The 18,458-nt window shown below is 40.4% G+C and overlaps 1 protein-coding gene and 1 long non-coding RNA gene across 13 annotated transcripts; one reads left to right on the top strand and one right to left on the bottom strand.

Annotated features, from left to right (window-relative positions):
* Window positions 1-2,637: 2,637 nt before the first annotated feature.
* On the bottom strand, window positions 2,638-18,361 carry ERR (estrogen-related receptor). Of its 12 annotated transcripts, none has more exons than XM_012294533.2 (9): window positions 18,205-18,361; window positions 6,736-6,882; window positions 6,049-6,162; window positions 5,834-5,963; window positions 5,349-5,570; window positions 5,172-5,207; window positions 4,866-5,006; window positions 4,474-4,676; window positions 2,638-3,837 (listed from the first exon to the last, which is right to left on the bottom strand). In XM_012294533.2, exons 1-9 carry the CDS (start codon window positions 18,241-18,243, stop codon window positions 3,499-3,501), a joined length of 1,371 nt encoding a protein of 456 aa, XP_012149923.1. In that variant the 5' UTR covers window positions 18,244-18,361; the 3' UTR covers window positions 2,638-3,498. The 12 variants fall into 12 exon arrangements, with proteins under 12 accessions (XP_012149923.1, XP_012149926.1, XP_076392484.1 ...); XM_012294536.2 differs by having other exon boundaries at window positions 5,349-5,555; window positions 18,205-18,360; XM_076536369.1 differs by lacking the exon at window positions 18,205-18,361 and adding an exon at window positions 15,194-15,372.
* LOC105663720 (uncharacterized) lies at window positions 15,386-16,182 on the top strand. Its single transcript, XR_001097143.2, has 2 exons — window positions 15,386-15,498; window positions 16,020-16,182. It is a non-coding gene; the product is annotated as an uncharacterized LOC105663720 (long non-coding RNA).
* Window positions 18,362-18,458: the final 97 nt, after the last annotated feature.

The raw sequence follows: 18,458 nt of genomic DNA, 5'->3' as shown, positions 1-18,458 counted from the left end.
AAAGTCTAATAACGAACGCTTGTCGCGACAACTACCCAACGTGTTTCGTCGACGTTCCAGAAACGTTAAAAACGCTCGGTTACGACTCAACGAGCGATCTAACTAACTTTAGTTGAAAATAGAAAAGAAAAAGAAAATACGAAATGAAAGTTCGCCATGGTTTTATATAACAATCGCTCCCTTCTTTTTTTCAACTTTCTTCTCCGCTACATTCTTCGTCCGCTTGAGGAACCCTCGTGAATCGACTAATAACTAATACATCGTTGATCAATTATGACTTCATATCGTATGCGTGCGTACGTGTTTAAATGCGAAGAGGGTCGGACAAAAATTTCATGCTTTTAAACACAGCCCAGAACTACACACGATTATTTATCGAACAAGCGGTTTACGCGCGCATCGGCTTCGAAACAAATCGAACGCATGTGAAAGAGTTGTTCGTGCTTTATTCAATTTCGAGTATTCACGATAGAAAACGGTAAGGAACTGTAGTGATCTGTATTAGCGAGAAATTTTCCAGTTCGAGTAACAAATAATAATAATAATAAATAATACGATAAAAATAAAAAATACGCGCCTGGAAAGTAGTTTTCATACCGTTTTCGGTGCTTCTACGTTTCTTTTCGAACTTATGGGAAAAAAACACGTAGATCTGGACTAAGTTTTGAAAATGAAAGAAACCGACGTTCTTACTACTCAACAGACAACAAAGACATCGAGAGAAAGATAGCTTATATCCTGAATATTGCACTTTTGTCGCTTCAAGATCGTACAAGGTTTCTGTTCGAACGTTCCAACATCAGCCGAACATGTACATAACGCGTCTAATTTATTATAATGTTTATTCTATATCTGTTCGTTTTAGTAACTTGTTACTTTTTCTTTCGTATGAAGCGATCACGACGAACAACAAACAGGCTGAAGTTAAGAACACTGATTAACCCTTTCTGGACTACGGAACGAAACACGATTACTAAACGCTTCGGCTTCTCTTACTTGACTCATGGAGACCAACACGATTTTTCGTAGTCGACCGTGGTTCTTGCTAATAATTGTATGTTGCGTCCAAAAGCGCGTTAATCGTAAACGGTGCAAACGAAACACGCGAGTTACTCTCTTTCCCTTAACTCGCTCTAAGTTATTCCTAGATACGCGCTGAACGAGCTCCTACGCTTTCCACTACGCTTTGGACTACTAACCAAAGAAAAGCTACGCGCCCTTACGTTAACTTTCTTAGACTCCTTTCATTGACCTTACGTGCCTATATTGCATCGAATCGCACGATTATGATAAATAATGTTTTCTCGATCGACAACGGTGAGAAAAAGCATTTTTCGACGTCTATCCGGAAGGGTTAAAAGAAACCTTGTCGCTTGTCGCGTATATATTCAACCGAGAAACAAAAACACAAAATGAAACTACTGCATACCGTTTTTTCTCCTATTTTCGTAAGAACGAAACTCTTTGCGTACAAATTAATAGTTCCTAACGATATTTCGCGATCTATCGCTTTGAAAAGAAAACGATATTATGCACAATTGATCCAGTATTTGTCATCGCGGATCTCGTAACAATAGTAAACTAGATAATAAAGATCCCTGAATACACATATAATATAATAATAATAATAATAATATAATATATATATATGTGTGTATGTATATATATATATTCTCCTACGCTTTTCGTGTGGCACGCGCGAATAACATTTTACAATCGCTTCAACAATCCATTAAATCTCTTTTTCTCCCTCTTAGCTCATTTTTTCTAAAGAACTTGGCTACCTCGTCGTCGAAAAAGGTTCGTCCTCGAAGTATAATCGTAGATTTTTAATTCTCTTCCCCTCGTACGATACCTCGTAAGTAAAGGAAAAAAAGAAAGAAATAGCATGGCCTCGATTCAGAGAACGATCCGGCCATTCTTTATCCTTCTTGTTCACTGGTTCACAGCTCTGTCCGCGATTAATTGGTTCGATTTGTACAACGGCGCATACTACGATTTAACTTCGCTGAAATAATTCAACTATGGATGTTCAATGCAGTCACACACAGTCTACACGCTTCGCGTCAGTGATGGGCAAATCGAGTGCTCCTCGCGGAATTCGCGAGCATCGATGTACGCGATAAGTGCGCGATGATCTGGAAGTTTCGAAATTCGTAAATCAATCGGTACAGAATTTGTACATTCGAAAAATTAGGAAACATGAAATTTTAGAAATTTCAAAATATCGTAATCGAGTAATTGACTAGGCATACTCGAGTGTTCGCGTACCCTTGCAGTTGCCCATCGCTGTTTCATATTGATCGCTTTTTTTCTCGCACGCCTAATTATTTTTAAAAAGTGTGCAGTTACTCTATACATATAAAACGACGTACCATTTTATCGATACTATATTAAAAAATATAGAGTTTCATGTTCTTTCTACATAGTCCCAAATTGACTATACTTTTTTTCTATTTCTTTTCCTTTTTTCTTTTGTTTCCGTTTTATTTCGTTTTCTCAGAAAAAAAGACGGTAACTTAAACAACGATCGAACCTGGAGCTACGCGTGTGGTTTTTGATTAAATTGGTATATTTTTGTTCTTTTTTTTTTGGTAACACAATGCTAACACTAAAACGTCAAACACCCACAGTTAGTACATTTGCAAATTCTTTATTAGTTAATTAATTTATTTGTTTATTTTTATCTTTTAATAGTGTTTACGATATATCACCGATTCGGCAATGCATCATCATCATCGTCGTCGTCGTCGTCGTAACCTGATCATTACGTAAATGAAATCGTTTAGTGTATTTGGTAGATGCTGCTGTCTGATCGACATTTATTTTGTTTCTTTTCATAAACTAGCCTAAATTGAGAGCTCCGGAAAAGAAAGCATCTCGCATCTTGTACTACGTACCCACCAAACCTGACATATACCATGATTTCTTTTCGTTTTTGTTTTCTCTGTACCTGTAAAAGGGGTACTCGAAAAGGAAAGTTTAGTTGTATCGACGAAACAGTGTGCTTGCTATTCGTATATAGTGTGTTTGCGAGTTTCGACGATTGCTGGAATCACTGGCCATTAAGTTTCACGCTCCAACACGCTTCGACGCGATCGAAAAATAAAGCTCTTCTTCTTCTTCTTCCTTTTCTATTTTATATTTTTGAGTCTATCCCTTTAATGGGAAGAAACGAAACCGCGCAACATATGATTCTCGTCCTGTTTAACACTTCTGTCTTTCCCGCGTACACGTCGAAAGACTCTCGAGAGAAAAACGCAAGTTACTTCTATTCTTTGTTTCTCTCTCTTTCTCTCTCTCACCCGCGTATACGCGTACACGCACGCATACATACATACACGCACACAGACACACGCGCACGCATACAACACACTGCCAGCGTATCTACAGAACATAAACGCTGGTGTGCATTACCTCGAATGGTAATAGCGGGTTTTGTTGGCGTCGTTCGGTACACGAATCATTGAAAATGAAACGAATGTTCGAATCGATGTTTCATCGATAATAAGCGGCTTCCAGCATTTCTACAAACAACTTGTTCATCGGTACTTTCCCCGTTCGATAAACACTGGACCAAAATCTTCTAACAATTCCATCGACCTGCCTGAGACTGGGCAACACTAGGAACATGTTTTGTGTGGCGCGCAATGCTTGTCCGGGTCTTATTGCGGCCACGCAATCCGAGAGAGAATTCAAAATAGTATCACGAAAACGATAAAGCGCTTGTGGCTCGTCCGATCTTGCATCGCTATTCGCCAGTATCAACGCTTTCAGCATGTAATATTCTTCCCTGGTCAGGCCCAATCGTTGAAGCCTTTCAACGATTTGAATACACTGTTCAAAAGCAAACAACACGTTGTATGATCTGTCGGGAAAACATTAACATGACTACGTGTATAGTTTGAAATTAGAAAAATATAACGTAGCCTCGACAGTAGACGCATCTTTTGCCTCGATAGCGAACGCACGGTGGTCTTCGCCATTTCCTGGAACTAGAGTTCGGCCAAGCTCACGCGTGACACCTACCATCGCGACCACGCGACGATGTCGAATGGTCGGCGTTCTTTTATATTTCGTTTATTGTCAACCTTATTATGTTTGCTGATCCTCGCCGAGGCGCGAACTAATCGAAAGAGAAGAACGGGAACGCAACACGATCCCGACTTACATCTACTGTCGACACGCGTTACCGCTTATTACGTGTACTATACGTGCAATATTACTTCATAGTATAGAATAGGTTGAAAATGAGCAAATTAAACGTAACAAACGCGGTAACTTTGAAAGGTTGCTGCATACAGCACACTCTCGTTCTATTCCCACCTTTACAAGAATTAGTTATATACGCGTTGAAAGACTCGTCAAGTTGTTTGACTCCGTGGGTAACGATATCTAACGAGAGTTCGCTGTACAAGGTGACAAACTAGTAACGAACTAGTTATAAGACGTTGAAAGAATCCAAGTACTCACATGCGTGTACAGCTCCGTACAATGGCATTCGCGCGCGAGTCTCTCGTCGAGGGTAAAATCTTGGGCAAATCTTAATCTACCATTATTGGGCATACTTCTCCACGCTAGACTGAACGTCAAGATTTCAGCCCACGTACTTTGCAACAGTCGCATCTGGTCGTTCAACGCTAAACCGCTGAATCCAGGGATTTGTTTTGCCCAACCTACAAATAAGTATAAATTCCAGATGACGATCAACCACTTTTCACCTACTATTACTTTTTATACATGCATATATGTTACGATAAACGAGTTAATTCCACCGTATGATTTATACGTTCGATGGAGCGGATACATTTATCGAACGAATACTTTTTCTCTGACATATACGTATACGTAGTGTGACGTATTACCGATTATTCCAACCAATTCTCGATCGTACAAGTCGGATAATTGACCGAGTACTCTCTGATCCGTATCGAGAGTATGAGAGAGATTGGACACTTGCAACATATCAGGCTCACAGGCAGCCAGTGCTTCCAGCATTTTGTTATCTATCAATAAATAAAACCGTTTATCGTTTCGAATGACACTGTATTATCGTTAATACACGATGATTTCGAATGACGGATGAACACAGATCTACCGAGACAAAACCGAACACTTTGGAAATAATTGAACGAAGGAAAATAAAAATGTGATAGGAGCTGATGGCTTACTTATTATTTCGTTAGAAGCTCCTGTCCCTACGTTTGCTAGAAACAATAAAATAGATCAGAAATTTAATCGTACTTGTCAACTAAAGTGTTTTCATGTTGTGCGTGTCTATACTCCATACGATCACGATCGAAAACAAGGTGTTTACAGGCGGTTTGCAATTAGATTTTAACAATCACCTTCCAACGGAGCTGTCTTCACCGGCGTATAAGGATCGGTGGACCTTCTATATTTTTGTCTACCTCCTCGGACGCGATCCAATCGAACTCCTTCTTTCAACATGCCTTGTCGAAGGCACTTTTGAAATCTACACGCCTGACACGCTTTCCTTCTCCGTTTGTTTATCTCGCACTCGCCATTCGCTGGACACGTATACTCGATGTTACCTGTGAAATTACTCGCTATTTTATTGTAATATACATGGTCTTCGTCCAGGTAGCACCAATGTTACATAACACGAATGCGTTCGGTGGCGTAGAACACGTAACTTGGTCCTTAGTCCGAGAACTCGAACGAAGCAGCGATGGAACTTAACGAAGAGTAACGAAGGAACTAGCAGGATATTATTTGCGTGAAATATTTGCGCGGTTTCGATGAAAAGGTGGTGCTACCTGGAAATAGCCGTACGCGGAAATATTTCCAAGTACGAAAGAACTCTTCTTACCTTGTATGGTTCTTTTGAAAAAAGCCTTGCACGCTTCGCAAGACGCGACCCCATAATGAAATCCACTCGCGACGTCTCCGCAAACAAGGCACAACCTTCTCGGTATCATGTCTTCTTCTTTGACACCTTCCTAAATAAAACGTAATTCTATTTTACATCGTTCGTATCCGTTTAAAAATATACGTATACCATGTGTTTGCTACAATCGCGTATACCTCCGGTGTCCCTAAGGGTTGCGTGGTGGACGAACAGTGATGCATTTCGGGACTACCAGGGCTACCTCCACCTCCGCCATAATCGGCTGGAACCTCCATTTTACCGCAAATCACCTGTGCATCGTAAATGCGAGTGTTAACGATTGCTCCGATTCGTTCGGCTCGCGTCGTATCGTTTATTTAATGTCGAAAGAAAGGTAAATCCGGGCGACGTAACGTAGGCTTCTCTTAGTAAAGAAGGAAAGTAGAATCTTGGAAGAATGCAAGAAGAACTCTGTAACGATCCAGAAAGAAGGTAGGGATATTTCAGGAGCGATTACGATGCTAGAGCGTAAGGAATTTAGTGGAAGAGTCTAGGAAGAATCTCGGCGGAACCAGAAGAGAATCGAATGGAGAATCTAGGGGGAAAAAGTGTCGTAACGGTGGGTAGGGAGAGGGCAGGTCCAGCTTAGGGAGAGCTTAACCTAAAACCTCCTGTCTTCGCGCATAAAGGACACGAGCAAACAAAACGTTCTTCTTCTTCTTCTTCTTCTGCTTCTTCTTCTGCTTTTGTTTTTGCTTTTGCTCCGTTCTACTTCGTCTTCGTCTACTTCATCTTGCTGTTATTCTTCTGTTTCTTCCTCATCATCATCTACACTTCCTTTTAACTAAGGGAAGCCTAGGTTGCATGCGATAGGTGAAAAATACCTCTTGATGTTGAAGGGTGGTGGTCGGTGAACAGACTTGATAGTTTTGCGTAGGCGTCGTAGGATTCTCGACTTCTTGCTTGATATTTGCCATAGTTCTATTATTTCCAATCATATTTTCTATGCCGGCGCCGGACATCATACACACCTGAAACAGCGAACATTTCTTATTTTTCATCGTGTTTACCGTATTTTTATACGACTCGAACAACCTGTCATTATGTTCGTTTATTCGTCGATCGCTAATTAGAAGAATCGCGTTACGCGTTGTTTCGAAATAAACCGAAAAACGCGTAACTCACCGAACAGATTCATACGAGTAAAATAAATAAATAGATAACGCGTACAATTCGAAATAGAGCATTTTGCCGTTCGCGAAGATTTTTCTTAATAGACGAATTTACGAGCGACGGGGCGCGACAGTCGTTGGCGCAAGCTACAGACGAAACGCGAACAGACAAGAGTCTGCTTCGAAGTCGGCTGCACTTCTTTTTTTCGCTGCTATTTTTAAGCGCGACCAACGCCTCAAGCATTTTTAGAATCGACTTGAAAAAATTCGCGGTACGTAGCATCGAGCGTTGGTTGTGCATGCGACTCGCGTCTACAGATTTTCTCCGTTCTCGCGATTTACTAAATCATTTTCTCGGAGAATTTACCGTACCGAAAGACAAAACAAAAAGACAAGTATCAATAATCTCGGTGAAAACGAGTCCTTAAACTTAAACGAATGGTATGTAGGTAGGTAGGTAGGTAGGTAGGTAGGTAGGTAGGTAGGTAGGTAGGTAGGTAGGTAGGTAGGTAGGTGGGTGGGTAGGTAGAGAGGTGGTGAACAAAGTAACGGTGAAAGGATTGCGTAAGCTTATCCCTCTCCCGTCTTCCTCTTCTCCGTATCGTATATTAAATGCTCGTAGAAGGACGAGGGGAAGAGGAAGAAGCGAAGAATATCTGGTTAGCCTTGAACTTGACTTTTCTGCGAGATGCAGTTGCGACCGTTTGCGAGTAGTACCGAACAACTTGAAACACGTTTCAAGATTTACGCGCAGGCTAGATACCGACTTGTATATCTGTCTGTATCTCTGCAACAACGGACCCTTATCATCGCTACCGCCATCTCTCACCGGATACCTTCGTTACAACGCTTCGTAACCAGAATCTATTTTCCCAATAATCTCGGCCGAATTCTAGTTGCTTTCTGTCTAATAATCTTCGATGACGTAATTAAGGGAAACCTGCGAAGACCTCCCGAAATTGCCTGAAATTTAATAACGAAATTGTCGCTAATCCTTCGTTGAAAACAAACGTTCATAATATTAATTCTATTACCGATCAAAGAATATACGAAAAACGCAAAGAAAGAACCGTGTGGCAAAATATAGTAAAGGGGAGAAGAGAAAAAGAAGCATCGAGCATCTGGTTAACCTCGAACTTGACTAGTCGTGCGAATCCCGTCACGCGTGTGCATCTCCCACGTTTAGATTAATGAAATGAAAAGCAACGGGGCGTCGGTGCACGCAGACTCGAATTCTAATATGACACAAGAACGGAACAGCGACGGAGAGAGCATGTATCGCGAGTTAAAACGAAAGAATTAGACCGTAACGGTGAGACGACGGGAAAAACAAACACGGTTAAAAAAGAACATTTTTAACGATAAACAACAGAGATTATATAAGCGTGCAACTAATTCACCATTCAGGTTTTCATTTTCTTACGTTCTTCCGTCTCTAACCTCTATTCGATTAATCGGTTAGCTGGACGTATACGGAAGAAAGAAAGAAAGGAAAAGAGAAAGAAAGGAAGAAAGAAAGGAAGGAAGGAAAGAAGGAACGAAGAATGGAAAAAGAAAGAAAAACGTATCGCGCTATCCGGTTAGCCTTGAACTTGACTTTTCTGCGAGAGAAGCAGCCACGTTCGCGAAGGCCGCAAAACCGCGCCAACACACAATTTTAGCAGCCGAACTTGAACGGAAACAGCCGACTCTGAGCGACCTTGAGTCCCTCTGTCCGACTCTTTCCTCTCACTCTCTCTCTCTCTCTCTCTTTCTCTGTCTCCGTTTCCCCTGATCGCGACCTCGCGCGACTGACACTCTGTCCGTCTCTTTTTCTCTTCCTTCGTTTCAGCTACCTCGTGTTCTAACGTCCCGCACCGTTGTTCCCGCAGCCCATAGAGCTTCTAACAATCGGGGCTATAAAATTCTATCGATAAGTTATCCGACAAAAATGATGTCAACAGAGAAATTTTCGTATTTTTCGAAGCGACAGCAGCACACTATGTAGTAATTCGTTTGCACGATCAGGTTGCTCGATAATATCAATCAACGGTTTATTTCGCTAAATTCTTATGACCCGCACATACTTTGGAAATTTAAAGGGAATCAATGGTCGTATTACCATATTATTTTTACATAAGCGATCACTGGGTGTAACGCGAAGGCCGTTTCGAACATGAGTTTTCGTTATTTTTCGCATACACGCACGGACGCGCGACGTACGAAAAAAAAAGAAATATAGTCCACCGATCGAGCATCCGCATTTAGAAGAGTCCGTGACCTAAATATCGATTGCACCGGTTGTTACCTACGATTTTCTTTCGATCACGATAACGACGTGGTGTAGCGCGGCCGTTTAATCACGATTATGGATGTCTTCGTTACCACCGATATGTTTTACGATTCGTCTGCGTACCATAAGACACGATAATCTGATATTTTCAACGTTATTGACCGCTGTTCAACTGTTCGCGTGTCTACCGGCATGCGAAAGATTCGCTTTCTATCCGCGATCGCCATATAACTTACAAATTTTCAAGGTACTCCAACGAGACTCTAACTTCTTTTTAAAAGCTTCGATTATGTAAGCAAGAATAAGTAAGGAGCAAGGAAATAAATAGGAGGAAATCGAAACTCGCAGTATCGCTATCGCTTTTATTTTAGTCGATGCTTTTTCATGTCCTTTCTTTATAAATTAATTTCCTCTCGAATCCGGACAATCGTAGTTACGGACAAGTAGTAATTACCGTGTAGTATCCGCGTGTATCGAGGGACGACACACGATTCGATTCGAGCAAATAAATTAATTCGCCGTTAATAACGGCGTTTTAACGTCGCGCGTACGCATATTTTTGTAGGTACATCGTTATGCCGGAATAGTGGCACCGTTACGAGCGACATCTGGACCTCGAAACGAACCGAAAGCTAACGATAGCGAAAGCGTGGTTACGTCTGGAATCGTCGATCAACCGAATCGATCGACGTTACGACGTTTTTGTTCGGTTAAACTGTCGATATCCAATAATATTTCCTTTTTCTTTTCTTCGATTACTCCCGTATCGATGTAATATCGCACTTCGAATAAGTATTTATTTGTCGTAACACGCGCGCTATGGAGGCTTATGGCTACAGCTATGCGATCACATAACGGTGCGAAGGGTTTCGACTGCGAAAAATGCGATTCGTTCAAATGCTCGGCGCGATCAATTAAATCGTATCGGGAATCGGAACAAGTCCAACCCCGTAATCGCGTCGAATCCAAGTCCAATTAAATTCGCGACGAATCGAAATTACAATCGTATCGAATCGAATCGCGTACAACCGAATCACGACGAATCGAAACGCAGGAAATTAATTGGCGTCGAATCGCGAAGCGAAGCGAAAGAAAATCGGAGGAAGAAGCATCGTTTGGCCACTTAGTTTAGACGCAGCCTAACTCCGCTAACGTGTCGAGTTAGAGAACGGCACGTTTTTTCTTTCTTTCCTTTCAACGTATATTTACGTTCCACGAACAAGTTTTCGATAAAAGGAAAAGAAATATCGCGGCGGCACGTTTACCGTGACCATGATTTCGCAACAAGTCGATCGCGATGACCCTGAATTATTACAGTAGTCGCAAACTTGCGACGTTATACGAGTGTACGTATGTAGGTGGTTACTAAATTAGAAGTTCAGAGAACAAATTGATTTCCCGAGGATGAAGACCCTGGGTCGCGGTCAAGGCCAAAGCTTCGGTAACCGCTATGTTCCGATTTTGCGACAAGTTTATCCAATAAAAGATGCAATATAACGAATCAGCGTAATAACGTTATTACAACGATTATCGTGTAATATATATCCGATCTAACTCGGAGATGGTTTACACTTTTGTTAATTATCACGAATTTCGGCTCGTTAGTTTTACGAGAATGTCCGCGTATAAATCGCATTACCGCTACAGTAATCAGCGTGTATAACTTGGACAAATTTTATTTTCGGCGGTATTCATATTACCCATTTTAATAATATTCTATTCATTTGTTTATTTCGCTATATATATTAGATATTTTTTTGAAGCAAAAATCGCGCGTAAAAGAATTTCGTCTGTCGCGTGTCGGCGCGTGTGTTGGCCAAGGTTAGGGCTGGCGTCCGACTCGATTCTCAAGATGACGTCACCGACGTGTCTCGCTCTCGTAGCCCGAAACTTGAACGGTTCCCCCAGCCGTACGTTTCGAAAACCTGTATGTTCCTTATCGAAACGGACAACGCGATTCGCGAAGATCGATCTCTTGTCTACGGAGTCTTTACGGTCTACGCTAATCTGCAATGGCAACAGTGTCGAGAGCCTGACACGGTCTACGGTGTCTACAGACATCCCCGACCGTCTTCTCTGTCGTTAGATAAGAGGCCGACCGATCATACATTGACATTGACTCTCCATTTCTTTTTCACCGGAGCAAACTCCACCTACCGTAACTATAAATTTGTAGTTTGCTACAATAATACCGATAAATAATATGTCTTTGTAATCCCATTAGACTCGCTGTAATTATCTGGATATTGCTTCTGTCCAGGTGATTCCCCGATAAAAGGAAACGTATTGAAAGGAGACGAAAAAGCATATTGTCCATAGACACTTACGGAGATGTTTCGTCTTTCTGGAGCGAAAAAAAATCTAAGCGAAAACCTAAGAAATCGAATATCCTAACCGCAAACGCGCGTATTCCACCGCAAAAGCTTACCGACCGCCACACAAACTCCTCTTTATCCGTGCATGCGAGCGAGCATGCATGCGCGGAGTTAACACGCGGACGAATGCGCGCGTGTACCTAGATATCCGCGCAATTTCACAGCATGCACAGAGATGCCTAAAAGACCGAACGAGAGAGAGAGAGAGAGAGAGAGGGAATTAAGAAGCGACGCGCAAGGTCTTCGCTACGAGCGTACATACACGTACGTAAGTACTGTACGTGTACCGTGAGCGCGCTTCTACCTGCAAACGCGGCCTTCGTGATGCTACTCGATCGCAGAGCTGCTCTAGTGTTCCGTTTCCTTTTTCAAAAATACTCTTCTGATCTTCGAAACTACGAAACGTGGACAAGTATTAGTTCTCCTAGATTATAACGCGTAATAATTTCTACGTAACGATATTTCTGTCGGCGATGAAAGGTATCGGCTCGGGGAGATTCAATTTCGTAGCCGTAACAAGACTACGAAAAAAACAACTCTGAAAAGATACGCGCGCGTTTCACCCTAACCTAACCCAGATCATACTACGGATATATTAAACATCCGAGTATCGCGAGCGTGCGCTAAAAAAGTCGAAACTGTTCGAAAACTTTTTCTCCCAAGGTAACGCGAGAGAGGCGAGAGAGTCTGGAAATATCGACTGACGCATCCACGCGACGAATATATACCTACTTACGCGTGTGTGCTTCTTCTTCTTACCATTAACTATCCAATGGTTTATCCCTGCTCTAACTGCTCTATATAGGGATATTTGCGTTTCGTTAGGATAATTACGCGCGCGTAATAACCAGCGATAAAACTCGATAGTATTTGTTTCGAAGAAACAGGCACGGCCTTTTATCGACACTGACATCGATCGATTTCCAAAACGCGTCGATAACAGTTTCGCGAATGTTTATACCGATGAAATTATTTACCGAGTCAAATCGAAAATAAAGAGAGACGATTCCATGATTTTGCATCTCGTACACGCGGAATTGCATAAGACTAGGATCGCGTAGCCGTTCCTGTGCGCGAGGGCACTTTAACGCGTTCAATCAGACAGACACCATGCATACGAACCACCAAATGTGCTATTACGCGATTATCGTATTGTCGGCCTAATTAGAAAACCTCCTAACTCGGAAGTTTTAACGGTAAACCACATTTTCCTCTAATTTTCGTACGAACAATTTACAAACTTACTACTTAATAGTATGCTTCTTTAAAAAATATCTACATATATACATATACCACGTATATAACGTATATGTAATTCAGTTTAATTTTCCTATTCTATTCGTTATTTCACTATACTTTATTATTTTATCATACGTATGAAGTAGAACACAACAGCACGCGGCAACCGGACGTGTTTGGAAAATCTCTTCCAAATGAAATACGAACGAGTAGACCAGTTAATTTCTATTCGATCCATTATCGAAAATCATTTATTGTATCAATTATCGTTAATCGATCGATGTTATTTTAAGGGGATTAAATAATGAAATTTGTATCGCTGGTACACATACCGAAATAACAATTACGTACGATAAAAATATTAAAAGTATTTCGTTCAAGTTTTTTGCCTTCGATCGCTCTGTTTGCCTATACATACATGTATATCCCACTGTCATCAAAACAAACAGCTTTTTCATATCCGTGTCCCTTATACGTAGCACATGACACACATACGTAAATGAAGCGTGTCAAATATTTCGACAAATATCTCGAATATTACGGATATCGCTTCGGATTTAAACGAAGAACGAAATGAATGAAAACGAATTGAAAATTAAAACTAAATTTGAATTGTAAATGATACGTTGAATCGGCAAAAATTCTGCTCCAGCGAAAATTAAAGGAAACAGAAACGATCTCGTTCGATCGCCTACACAAGGGATAAGAAAAGAAAAATAACGAATCGAACCGATCGCGAATTGTCGGGTGCATTAAAAACCGGCAGACGTAGAAAAATGATCGGTGAGTTACAGGATAGATTACCTAACAGACACGTCGTAACGTAATAACCGAGTTGTCGCTAAAGCTGAGTGACACGGTACGCGAACGAAGTTAATACCTACCGATTCTTTTTCTATCGAAAACTACGAGTACGCTGGCGTTAAACCTTTATGCACGATTAAAGTGTCGAAACGAAAGTAACGCATGCGCGAACCTTTTCAATTTCATCAAATTATTCATTTCTTCGACTCGATCATTCTTCTAAATGTAAACGAAAGATACGCGTTAAAATGCTTTCGATTTTCCATAGGTCGAAATTGTTGCCGGCACATGCATATTCGATCGAAAAACCAACGGAAAGCAGGGAGAAACGCGCGCGCAGCAACGTAAACAAACCCACGAGATCGAAGAAGAAGAAACAGAGAGGTTATGTGTCCCAGGCACCTACCACGTCGTACATCCAGGCTTCCATGGCTGTCAATTGCTTTCTTTTCAATGGCACGCAAACACCGTGTTTATATTTCTCACGCTTTTCCGCAGCGAGAAAGGGAAAATGAACACCGAGCCGAAGATCCGGTCACTCATGTATATTCGTGGTTAAGACACGCGCATACACGAACGCACCACCCCCTTCCACGACGTTGACGACGCGACGAGCCGTACGCGACTGACAGCAATATACAGGGTACAGTAATACACGGAGCCAGCCGATCCTAACACCGGTCGCCACGAATCCACCAAACACATTTCTTACGCTTAATTGCACACCTTATCTACGTTTATTTCGTGGCCAAATTATGACCAAGCTAAAAGTTAGGCTTTAACTTTACAGAAATTGATTTTTAGAAAAGAAAAGAATCGTTCCACTTTGTAATTATTGAACCTTTAAAATTTAAAGCGAGAGTTACCAAACTTTTCTGACTTTTCACTCCACTTTCAAAAATCACTCACTTATAATATGAACTCTCCAAGTCATCGCACTTCGAAAAAGTTACAAACAATTAGAAAATTTTCAACGCGTTTCTTCGTTCCCACGTAAAATTTTCAAATGTTACCACTCCCGAAATTCGACTCGATATTAGTGATCCTGTTCTATCGTTTACGTTTCAAAAGTACGCTATATCGATACCTTAAGGAAATGAATGAATATGATCGTTCAAAGTATATAGAAATCTCCCATAAATCGTTGCATTTTTAAACATAGACAATTATATTCAACAAAGAGACTAGTTCACTTTAAATCGTAACTATTACCGTGTCGTTCAAGTACGCGGTGTCGTAGTGGACATTATCATAGTCATGACCACTCGGTCATTAACTCCTGGCCTCGAGTCAATTTGTAACAAGACATGATCTTCCGTACAATCGAGTTTCTCTTACGATCTTTGTAAATCATAAACAAACAAGCGGTCTTAATGTTGAATCGCGTTTCGAAAGTCCCAATTGGAACACGTGTGCCCGCGTATCAGAAACGTAAACGAAAGAGGAACGCTTGAAACAGCGTTGCGTTACGCGTACGTACGAGACAATTGTATTTTCAGACGTAGGTAGATCGATCGAGCCCCAAAACTCTCCCTTTGCCCCTATAATCGGACCGGTCCAACGGTTGCTCCAAACTTGATACGCTACTGTCGTTATGCGTGCTACGTGTATATCGCGATGGAAGGGTAAGTGGGTGGGAGACGGCTGTGGCTGCGACAGCAGAGCGACGACAGTGCGGCGACGGCGGTGGCAGTAGTGCCAGTGGCAACGACGACGACGACGACGACGGCTACTACGACTACGACTACGACGATGACGATGACGGCGGTGGAGGCGGCGATGACGGTAATGGTAGTGGTCGTGATGGTGGCGGTGCCACTGGAGGCGGCGGTTCTGCGGTTCGCCAACGAGGGGAGGGAGTGGGAAAAGGCAGTCGATGGCCTTGAACTTGACTGCCGCCGTTTTTGCGCACAGCCGTTGCCCGCCCAAAACAGCCCACCGGCGTAGACTAGAATTTTCGTACCGTTGTCGCGATACTACCTTACTACGCCACCAATTGGTCGATCCTTGAATATGCTTCGTAACTGCATTCTACTTCTGTCCGATGTGCCCGATCTACTATTTTTCGTCGTTCCATATCACTCGAAATGAAAATTGTTTATCTATGCCTTTAACCCTCCTATTTCATCCTTTCTGATTTTGCTTCTGAATCGTTATTATTTTAAATTTATATTCTAATATAATTTAGTTTTATACATATATGCGATAGTGACATTGGTAAAACGTTACGCATCGCCAGCTGATGCGAAAATTAATTATATTAAAAAAGAAGATTGTACGTTAATGAATGTTTTTACCGATTCCAGAGATTTCTGGTAGGAGGAGCCAAGTTCACTACCGCCCCTATCCAGTTACGCCAATGTTTGTTAGGAAAGCGAAAACTACGTTTATACATTTGTAGCATGATGTAGTACCGTTGAAACATTCAATAAACATTCTGAATATTTTTATGAGGAATAATTTATAAAACGCTTTGATCAAACTATTGTTCGATAACTGTTTGGAACGGTCATCTCTAATAGATATTATTACACGATCATACGGTTATGTATTGTCGATATTTTTCTTCCGCGCTCGATGATAAAAATAACGGAGATAATCAAATAATTGTGCATGATATCGTCCTAATTGCACGAGATTTCCAATAACCTATTTTTCGTTTCTGTTCGAAACATAATTGTACAACTTGAAATGCGTAAAATCGAAGAGAAAAAAACAACTGTAACAAAAGGAAAAGAAGTATATTTGTGTACGAAGCAAAAATATTTCCTCAAAAATTTGACCCGCCGTTGAAAAAATAACGGGACCTGTGCCAATGGAACCAACCAGTTATAAAGTATGTACATATAACCAGGGTTGAGGTAGGTAGACAACAAACTAGCCGGATCGATATGGCACTCTCGCTTTCTCGTGTTCTCAATATGTGTATCTGTGTCGTGTCTGGATGGTGCTTTGCGCACATTTCACAGCTTCGACGTTAAATGAATATTCGATTTAAATAATTTATAATTAGTTATAAATTAGTCGGAATATTTTTTATCATCGTACATAAAAACTTCAATTAATTATAATTGAATAATGTAAGTGCAAAATTACAGCAAAGCGTCGAATAAGAAAAAGCAAAAGGATCGGTCGAAAACTTGAAATTATCTTCCTACATAGAAACAACAGCGGCCCAGAATTAACATTAATTTTATGATATAATTTTAAGCAGATTTTATATTTATTGTTACACGCGAAATATCAATAATAAATTATTAACAGTTGTAATTTAAGCTTTTTTATTTAAAAGAGGGAGATTAAAATCTAACCTTTTCCCTTTTTCTGACTACGCCCGTATTGAGAATCTTCGGAATTACATATTATGTATATTTGCCACGCGTTAAATAGCTATGCGTCGAACCATCGCGCGTTATATAGCCACGTATCGTGTCGCTACAAACTTTCGAAAAATTTTCAAATTTCAAGCATTCGCGCATAAGCAAAATACCGATTTTATCCAATTTTTTCCGAACTCAACCTCGAATTTATGTACATCTTTAAACGTGCGATTAATTTTTAAGGAAGAAATATTCACCGCCGGTAATATCGAAATTGATATTTTCACTTGTCGGTAATATTTTCACCGTTTAAATTGTTAAAGTGTGCTTTCCATTTTTTAATACCGCGATATATTAAGTTCGACATACTCGTATAGTGTCCACGGTGAAAATCATTGTGAAAAATATTGTAAAAAAAAGAAACCAAGTTTAAATCAATAATATTTAGTATGTATAAATTAACACGCTCCGTTGTTATACGCATTAATATATTCTATAACGGTTAAAATTTGTTTGAAAATGATGTAACATACTTCAAAAACTGCATTAACTAATCATGTTACTTACATTTTTTTCTTACCTTAAACATATACTTTAGTAATATATTCATTTGTTTCAAGTTCGTATTAATTTTTCTCCGAGAATTTCTTACGAATAAAATGCAATTTCTTTGTGTAAATATAATGGCTAAATCAATAAATTTATAATTAATTTAAATAATACCCATAGATAAAAGGATACTGTACCATGGGACAATTAAGTTGTAATAGACATTAAATTAAGAACATCGTATAGAATTAAACATCGCATTCTTATTTATCGTCACATGCTTGATTTCATAACTCCCGTTTTTTTGGACGAAAAAACCAAGGCCATAACAGAGTTGTGAAACCCGCGAAGCAAATTTCAATATTATATGGTAATTTCGAAAAAGCAACTTATTTAATTACAACTGGTGTCATAAATGTAGATCGACAATTAATGCTAATCCAACAATGATATCCAAAATATAAAATAATTTCAAGGAACATAACACACAGTGAGATGTAAACGAATTTGTAACAAAGATGGCGGAATAAAATTTGGCAGATCGTTGATACTCGATTATTTCGAATACAGCAAACAGATACGAGAAACACTGACAAATATGAAACAGGATTAAACGACTTACCGTAAAACTCGTATATGATTTTTTATCTCCATCGGACATTTAACATATTCGATCACAAGAAAAATATTGGAGCAATGGCCGATTCCACAACTCGCTAGAAGCAGAAAACTCGAGGACTTCGATTGTTGTGCGCGTGGCGCCATCGCGCGTTTATTGCATGGACCAAACTTGTAACTTTCAAATGCAACAAGTGCTAACCTCTAACGGATAAAGAACAAGTTAACTTTTATAACAACTCGAGTTCCCGATGCAGT

Source organism: Megachile rotundata, chromosome 10, assembly GCF_050947335.1.
Source record: "Megachile rotundata isolate GNS110a chromosome 10, iyMegRotu1, whole genome shotgun sequence".
NCBI lineage: Eukaryota > Metazoa > Arthropoda > Insecta > Hymenoptera > Megachilidae > Megachile > Megachile rotundata.
This window is presented reverse-complemented; position numbering and strand designations above follow the sequence as displayed.